We start from the raw sequence: 9226 nt of genomic DNA, 5'->3' as shown, positions 1-9226 counted from the left end.
TTTCAGTTCTGGTGTCCGTATAATAAGCACCTGCCTGTCAGTCAGGCCGTTCTGTCTTGTGTCGGTCTTATGGACACCGGCTCAATTTAAATTCAAATAAAAGCAGCTAAGATCAGCCGTAATAAAGACCCTGTGGGGAGAACCAGATTTGTCTCGAAGGACTCGGCTGTGCCTTGGGCTGAAGGCTTGTGAGTGCCTCAGGTTTTGTTTTCCTGAGCCCTGTGCGGGGGAAGATTCTGTGCTTTGCTTTCGTGGGTTAAAATGGTGGTGAAATGCGCGTGGGCGATGGGAAGTGCTGGCGTAACTACACGGGATTCTGCAGGTGCCTTTTTTGCTTTATGCAGCTTGAATTGTAAACGTTATTTCTCCACTTGGCAGTCAGATATGAAGGTTTATGGGTTTAGATCTTCTCGGTTAGATACTTCTTCTTCTGATCTGTTTTGGGGGGTTTTTTTAATCACCCCCAGGGTAATCTAGTGTGCAGCTACTGGTTGCCTGTAATAGACCGGATCAAACTGTTCTGTCCCGGAGGTTTCTGCGAGGAGTTTGTGATTAACAGCAAACGTGATTCCGCATCAGTTGGTTGATGGCAGTAAAATACCTGCTTGGGCTAGTAAAGGGATAGGGAGCTCTGCGGGTGGGAGGGAAATGCTTCAGAGAGCGAGTGGGGTCCCTCGATGGGCAGAGAATACATTTTCCTCTGAAACAAAAAGCATCTGTTACACTGAATGGATACTTAACAGTATTTCAAATAAAATAGTATGGCCTTTATTTTGTGTTAATGTATTTTCTGTCACTAGGATTACAGATAGTGCAAGCAGTAAATTAGGAGTTCAGTTCTTCCAGGGAAGGAGCGTTTCGTAAAGTACCTTTCAACTCTGCACGTTTGTGTCTTTCACTGCTGCTTCTCCCTGTTGGTAACTTCTGGGTGGAGCTGCTGTTACTCTACCTGCTTTCAGATTCCCTCCTCCTGATGTATTATTTCTTTTTTTTTTTTCAGATTAAACCATAGTTTTTTCTAAATCAGTTAAAAGATGGGGGTGGCTTTAGTGACCTCCAGTTAGAACACGCTTTTTTGCTCTTTGCTTTTGGAGTGTTCAAAAGATTCCATCAGCTTTGTTCAAAAAAAAGTTAGGTTTCATTAAGCACTGCAAAGGACGGAAATGCGTGGCTTTGGAAAGGACAGCACCAGTTACAGGTCACTGCCCTCCAGTTGTCCTGTGACAGCCCCGGTAGTGCGGCTCAGCTGGATGGTGGGAAGTGGAGGAAGACCGGGGGTACCAGTGGCTTCAAGCGCTAGATCTAGACATGACTGACTGCATCTCCGGATTAACAGTTCTGCAGGGTAAAGTGCTGTTGGCAGTACATGCACTGCTCCAAAATAGCTGAGAGGGTTTTATTTTTAAATGCGGTAACTTTTTTTTTCCCATTTGATAAGGCTGTGGAAAACAGAAAATAGGCGTGAAAGCAGGTTTTCCCTTTTGTACCCTTATTTTGGAGCAATCACTAGTTTCCTCAGAAGCCTATAGTTGGCAGAACACGAGCTTGATAGGAACCTTCAGCTTCTGATTTTCAGTAAAAAGTGCAGAGCTTTCGAAGCACTGCTGCTGGGGCTGGGAACCCTCTCGGTCTGTGCCCGAGCCCTGACAAGCACAGTGGGTGCTGGGTCCAGAGCTGGGATGCTCAGATGCTGCTGTGTTACGAGTAATCTCTGATAACCGTATCTAAGTCTTTTATTTTTTTCTTCTTTTGCTCCTTCTAGTACATAACATGCTGTTTGCTAATGCTGGTGTTTAATAAACTTAATTCTGTACAAGAACTGTATGTCTTACGCTGCCTTACATGGGTGCTGTCAGGATGTTGCACTTGGGGTTTTTTGTGGCTGTTACTTATCTTTGTTAGCATGATTTTTTTTTTCCCCCCCATTTTCTAGTAATGGCAACCTACACTTGTATCACTTGCCGTGTGGCTTTCAAGGATGCTGACATTCAGCGTGCCCATTACAAAACTGACTGGCATAGATACAACCTGAAGCGTAAGGTTGCTGACATGCCTCCTGTCACTGCTGAGAATTTCCAAGAGAGAGTCCTAGCGCAGAGGGCAGTAGCAGAGGAGCAGAACAAAATCACTGCCACTTACTGCACAGTTTGCAGCAAGAGATTCTCCACCTTCAATGCCTACGAGAATCACTTGAAGTCCAAGAAGCACCTGGAGTTGGAGAAGAAAGCTGTTCAAGCTGTCAGCAAGAAGGTGAAAATATTAAATGAAAAGAACCTGGAAAAGGGGCTGGCCCCAGAGAGCGTAAACAAAGATGAAATGAACACAGCTATTCAGCAAGCCATCAGAGCTCAGCCGTCTTCGTCTCCGAAGAAGACACCTTTACCTCCTAGTAATGCAAGTAGCTCTCTGGTTTCTACAGGAAGCACCAGCTTATCACAGAGTAGAGAACGATCAGAAAAACCTCCACGGCTACAGTGGTTTGAACAGCAAGCAAAGAAGCTGGCCAAACAACAAGCAGAGGAGGAAGAGGGTGTGGAAGAAGGTAAGGCAGTAAACATACTGATGAGAGGTAGCTTGGGGTAAGCTATGTAGTTGTCGGTTTTGTGGAAAAGCCTCCTTCTATTTCTGTAGTAGTACAGCATTTTCCGTCACAAAAGGTCTTCCTGTTGATTAAATTTTCAGCTTAACAAAGGAATTAAGGTTGGCCCATGCTTGCAGTCAAGGATTCTGCGTTAGCGTCTGAACTGCCAGCTGCGCAAGATACTAATGCGTGTGAAGGTTGAATATAAACAGTTACTAATATGAGCACTATTTCCCACATAAAACTCCAGGGGAATTTTCCTTTAAGGAAGGCTAACATAAAAGGTTACCCTAAAACTACTTCTGAAAAACAGATGAACAAAAATCCAATCGTGATCATTTGCTGTTGTCCCATCAATCGCTTTACTGATCTGTTGAAGGGAGGTGGGACTGCGGTTGGTTTTGTTTTTTCTTTGCCCATCAAGACCAGAGTAGAATGCTTGCTCCTTAGCCTGACACTGTGTGGCATAGCATCTCAGCATGTTGGCATCTGTATTAAAATTGGTTTAAGATTTGCCACCCCAGCTGCTCGTTCCTGCTGCTTCACCTTCACCGCTTGTGTAGATACAGCTCTTTGCTGGAGGTCAGCCTGGAAAGTTGACAACTGGAAAGGTCAGAGCTTCAGAATTCCCAGAAAAGGGTTATTTTTAACCTGGACACTTCCAGTGCTGTAGTTTACAGTGCAGCTCCAAATGCACCTATTGGAGGAGTTGAATGGGGTGATTAAACTGCAGCAAGGGGACAGGTATGAATGAAGTGGGACCATACTATGCCAGCTTCATTACTGAAACCATTGTGTCATGTTATTACGTCTGTTACAGCAGTTTTATGCTGGTGAATTTAGTTGCAATTCAGGGAATCTGTTCTACAGGAGAAGAAACGGATACCTCTGAACATGCATCTTAACATCTGAAGAAGGAGCCAACTTGCACCTGTTTGGTATTAATGTGTTAGTCATAAGTTGTAATGCTAAAATCTCAGTAGTTTCTGAATGTTAATTTTCCTTTCAAGTGTTTGTCCAGGAATGGTTCCTACAAGTCCTGTTAATTCAGTGTCAGGCTTTTAAAATTATTAAACTCTATCCTGTAGTAAAGATCTCTAATTAGCAGCCTACAACACTGGGGAGCACCGTGTTCCCTGTTCTCAAACACTCTGTGCGCATGGCAGTTGGAAGGGGACCAGTAGGAATAGAGTACTGGGAAATGCTCACTGCCCCAGATCTGAACCCCTTGAAAAAGATTTCTTGACGCCTCTAGCAGTATAATCAGATTGCCGGTTCGTCTATCCGTTAATGAGCTCTGCAGTAATCTTTCAAATGTGTAAAACTGTTAGTATATCTTGGTGTATAGTAACACATAATGTTAACGTAGTGTATCTGTGACAGCTGGCTTTGTTCTTCTCTTGTTAGATCTATGTGTGAACAGGAGTGTGTTCTCCCTCACTGCTGAGTCACTGCTGGAAATGAGTATTTTCATGATTCTGACAGAGTTGTATTGTTTTTAATGAGCCATGCATGTGTTCTTGTGCTGTGGTGAATTAAATTTAAGGCTTCGAAACAGCAATAAAGTGTTAATAGTTGAGCAAATGGAGGGGAAAAAAATATCTTATCTGCCAGCTTTTTTACGAGCAGACTTGAGCCTTGCTGTACATCTTACAAAGAAATGTGTTTTTTACTGGCAATGGTATATTCTTGTACCTGGAAGTGACCGTGTGGCACTTAGCTGTAAGAATAGAAAATACAATATTTTCTATGATAACTTTTTCTAACTCAATTGGGACTTGTTTTGCTTGGGAGAAGTAATCGTATAAATAATTTTTTTTTTTTTAAACTTCCTTTAAAAGACTGGGAAGATATGGATTCTGATGAAGACATCAGCTCTGAAGAAGAGATGGAGAGTGTGGGAGAAGAAGAGGAGGAGCAGGCAGAAGCTGAAAGCACTCCTCCTGTTGGGGCCATACCAGTCACGGACTGCTTGTTCTGTCCCCACCATTCAAGATCTCTCACGAAAAATGTGGCACATATGACAAAAGCTCACAGTTTCTTCATTCCAGACATAGAGTACCTTGTGGATCTCAGAGGACTGATCAAGTACCTGGGTACGCCTGTAAATGTTCTCTGATTTTTGATCAGGATACTTATATACTTTATTGCTTATTTTCACTTGGATATGGCTTAAAATGTTTTGGGGTTTTTTTGTGTAAAATCCGAGTGCTGTCTAGTTCAGTATTTTGATTGTGAACAGGACCACAGGCTTTCCGGAGAGAGTGAGAGAAAACCCCACTGAGCAAACATGTGGTCATGTACCCTGCAGGTCTCACGTGGTTTTCTAGTGTTGAGAAAGTTGTTCAGCTAACATGAAATTTAGGACAAAACTCTACTGCTAAAGTGTGTGTATGAACTGTCTTATCCTACTAATGAATAGCAAGTATTTGCCTACTTGTGAGGGCTAAAAGCTGGAAAAAATGTATCTTCCTTGAAGTCTACAAATAATGATGAGAATAAAATAATTTTGGTGTATCAAATAGAAAACTGTATTGGAAGTGTGAAATTTATTATTGAGAATACATAATGATCCATGCCTTGTCACATGAAATCTTTAAATGCACAGGCTTGTCCCTGATGGAGCCATATGGTCAAGGCATAGGAACAGCAGGGCTTTTCTGGAAATGAAGGGCTCAAGGCTCTTCCTCAGTCTCTCTGCCTGCCAGCTGGGAAGCCTACATCACAGAAATGTTACTTACTAGGGAGTGTCAATGTTCTCTGCAGGAGAGAAGGTTGGAGTTGGGAAAATCTGCATCTGGTGCAATGAAAAAGGGAAATCCTTCTACTCTACAGAAGCAGTACAGGCTCACATGAATGATAAAAGCCACTGCAAACTCTTCACAGATGGAGATGCCGCCCTGGAATTTGCAGACTTCTATGATTTCAGGTGAGGACGCTTTTCTTTGAGTGGGGCACAGATGGGGACAGACAAAAGGACAGTTGAATATTACATCAGAAACTACTATTCATTCTTAAGATTTAGTCCTGTTTCTGGTTCTGATGCTTATTTTGCATAGCTGGTTCACCACTTCTCTAGATTAGCATAACAACATGATTGGTTCTCCTCTCCTGTGATCCCTAATACCAGTCCTACGTGAAAATATATTTTGAATTCTGTTTTGTATGTTTGCTGTTACTGAGTTTAGATTTCAGTGCACCAGCAAAGACCATAAAAGGGCATAACTGTCACTTCCATTACCTTTTAGGCAGACTGTGGGCTTAATACCGACTGTGGATTTCTTTTTTAAGTAGCTGGAGTTAAACAGGACTTCTGTGATTTAGAGGTCTCTTGTTGAACTTCCTGTAACATCCTAAGCTATGTTCATTTTGGTCAGAAATACCTCCTATTATGGTGGCAGGTGGATTTAGTGGAGCTTCTTGGAGTGCTCGTTCAGTAGCTGTGCAGAGCTGGTGGGCTGCACAGTGGTGGCTTTTCACCATAAGTCGCGGTTAAGCGTGCAGCAGCAGAACCGTGCTGAGTTACAGAACCAGGTGGGGGAAGGGTGGTCCTTCTCTTCAGCCTCTGTTCAGGGCAGGGTGCTACTGGGAAGAACTCTCAAATGAAGGTAGGTGAAAGGTGACAATGTTTGTGGCTTGCTGTAGCTGTGCATGGCAGTTCTTTTGTGTAATGGATCTGGATAGCTGTGGCTGCTCACCATGTATAAACCACATACCACTACTCTTCCACAGGAGCAGTTACCCTGATCACGAGGATGGGGAAGATGTGGAGGTGCCTGGAGAGCGCCCAGCAGAGAAAGAGTTGGATTATGATGATGACACCATGGAGCTGATCCTTCCTTCAGGTAGGCATAGGACTTGTGTTACAACGTACTTTCTCTGCATTTCTTGTAGCTGCAGCCGTTACCTGCGGCATAGGTCGTCGACATGTTTTCCTTTGGCAAGGGAGAAAGTAATTTTACATCTAAGTGTCTTTGGGGTTTTGTCCTCACCTTCCATTATTTTCACTACCAAGTAGTTCAACTTCTTCAGCATGTGTGTGTGGACTGGGGCAGGAGGTTCCTTTGCCCACTTTAACTGTTCATGAACATGTGACTCATGGTACACCCCAAGAGCTTCCATATCTTGTTTTAGTGCAACTTGGAGAAGCTATAACTTAGGTTATCTAGTGTAGTTTTTTTGCAGAGAGGCAGCTGGTGACTAATTTAGTAAACTAGTTCAGTAAAACTAATTTATTTAAACAACCTTACTCTTGCCTTGTATAGCTTGTATAGCATTTGGCACTCTTGCTTGCATTTTTTTGTTTGTTTTGGTGGTTTTTGTATGGGGGGACCTCAGCCCTTTCATTCTGAAAAGTGCTGCCAACTGTGCGGTTACAGAAGATTTCCTGAATGTCAGCAAATTACTTCCCTGGTTATTTGAAACAGCATTGCATCTCTGCTCATTCCCCTAATTAAAATAGTCTCTTCTGATAACTGCCAGTTTGTTATCTGAGCTAAGGCCCTCTTGAACAGCACCACTCTTTGGGTTTTTTTTCTTTAAGGTAGAGTGCTGTACAGCAGCTCTTACAGTAATTACATTGACTTCCTAATAGTCCTAAAGTTTTTAAGGTTCTGGGCCTTTTAAAAGCATTTCTCAGCATAGGGATTTTCCACAGTTTCACAATATGCTTGAATACTGCATTTCAGAAGCTGCTTCATTATGCATAATAAGATGTCTCCTCCTCTGAATAGGTGCAAGAGTGGGTCATCGTTCTTTAATGAGATACTACAAGCAACGGTTTGGTCTGCCAAGAACGGTGGCTGTTGTGAAAAATAAGAAAGCAGTGGGTCGGGTGTTGCAGCAGTACAGAGCTTTGGGCTGGACAAGTCAGACAGGTAAGTGACAATGTGAGGTTTTTGCACAGGAGGAGTATGTCCTCACTCTACAATTAAATGGGTTGAGTTTGTTTCACATTTGTGGGGTTTTATGCAGTAGTTTGTCTTCCACTCGGTTCCCTTTCATTCCTGACATCCAAGCAGAATAAGTTACAGGAAGTTGTTTGTGTCTAAAATCCATTGCAGCTTCTGTGCAAGCCCTTCAGTTCATCAGCATGCGTGTTTGTGATATTTGGCGACTTCCTAAGGTTTGTTGGTTTCTGCATGTCAAAACCACTACTCTTGCTATTTAATAATGTAACATAAACCATTCTTTGACAGTTAGAATACTTTTCCAGTTGGGGAGCAGCGATGTGATCTATCTCCACTTTTGAAATAAAAGAATCGCACATCGGAATGCAAAACAACCTTTTCCCTTAATCACGGTCATGGGTATTCATAGAGGGAACTGGCCTTTCCCAAGAGAAAAGTGGAAAGTGTGCCAGTATGGGACGGAAAACGTATAGCTAACTGCTGATGTAAATGGACAGATTAGCTGGTTTGCAAGTAAGTAGTAAGCAAGCTTACAGACATTTATCCCTCTTTCTCTTCCTCCTCTCTCCCTGAAGGGGCAGTCTTTGCTCAGCAGCGTGATATGCAGTACCTGCAGAGGATGAAGTCAAAGTGGATGCTCAAGACAGGAATGAGTAACAATGCTACAAAGCAGATGCATTTCCGGGCGCAAGTCAGATTCTGAGTCCCCAAGAGAGCTGCATGCAACTGGTTTTGGGAAGGGGGATTTCATGGTTTCTGTGTCGAGGATTCTGTTACTAAAATGGACTTGGTACCTATCAAAAGGGGATGTGTATGCTGGTGTGCCTTCCCGTCTGTGAGAAGAAGAACAGGGAGCTTGTCGCTTCCAGTGAAATGATGGTTGGCCTAACTTAAAAAATAAAATACCTTAAATGGAATATGTGGCAAAGTAGTCATGGCTATGAGTAAAGATGCATGCATAGTCCTGCTGCCCATCTTTGTGCAATCCATTTCTGTGGGGCAGTTGACATTGTCATTTGTCTGAATATCTTCCGTTTCCAATTCTGCAAAATGGTTGAGGCCAAGAGAAGATCCTAGATGTAAGAGCCTGAGATAGAGTGTATCGAAGGTTTTCACTTGTGGTGCCAGACATAAGTTAGCTGGGTGTTTTGGACTTCTAGCTGGCACTATTGAGGTGAAAATTTGAGAGCAGAGATTCTGGGAAGGTTAAGCGATAACTGAAGAAATGCACTGATGGAAAACATAACTCCAGGATTAACATTGTCCTCAGAAGTTGACTGCACTTGCTTAATGCTCCAGCTCAGGGCTGGATTAATAATTTACAGTGCAGTTGTTTTATGTTGAATTTAATGAATTTTCATTACCTAAAAACTGCTCAAAATTACCATAACACTTAGATGAATGTCAATCAACATTTCTGACGATCTGTTAAAGATTTCCTGATTAAAACTCTGAAGTTACTATTGATGACAGCTTTTGTTGTTCCCATTGAGTACTGGTGTTTTGTATGGTCTTGCTGAAGGAAAGTGACCCAAGACTTGTATTGGCTAGAATGGAGGCACGCTCTCCCACTTAAGCAGGTGAACTGTTACAGGCAGGTGTAGAGGAAGCCTGCTTGTTAAAGAGCTGAGGCAGCAGCGCTAGCGTTGGTCCTGGTGGTGTAGATGTTAAAAGCTTCCGTGACCTTGCCGGTTCTTCTGACCTTCATGTAAGGAGGTGGGCACTTAGACACAAA

The 9226-nt window shown here is 42.9% G+C and overlaps 1 protein-coding gene across 1 annotated transcript; it reads left to right on the top strand.

Annotated features, from left to right (window-relative positions):
• The first annotated feature begins 1932 nt into the window (after positions 1 to 1932).
• Positions 1933 to 8960, top strand: ZNF622 (zinc finger protein 622). Its single transcript, XM_009324993.1, has 6 exons — positions 1933 to 2542; positions 4423 to 4677; positions 5348 to 5510; positions 6314 to 6426; positions 7315 to 7458; positions 8067 to 8960. The coding sequence occupies exons 1-6, from the start codon at positions 1936 to 1938 to the stop codon at positions 8192 to 8194; spliced, it is 1410 nt and encodes a 469-aa protein (XP_009323268.1). The 5' UTR covers positions 1933 to 1935; the 3' UTR covers positions 8195 to 8960.
• The last annotated feature ends 266 nt before the right edge of the window (positions 8961 to 9226 follow it).

Source organism: Pygoscelis adeliae, unplaced genomic scaffold (genome assembly GCF_000699105.1).
Source record: "Pygoscelis adeliae isolate BGI_AS28 unplaced genomic scaffold, ASM69910v1 Scaffold86, whole genome shotgun sequence".
Classification (NCBI taxonomy): Eukaryota; Metazoa; Chordata; class Aves; order Sphenisciformes; family Spheniscidae; genus Pygoscelis; species Pygoscelis adeliae.
This window is presented reverse-complemented; position numbering and strand designations above follow the sequence as displayed.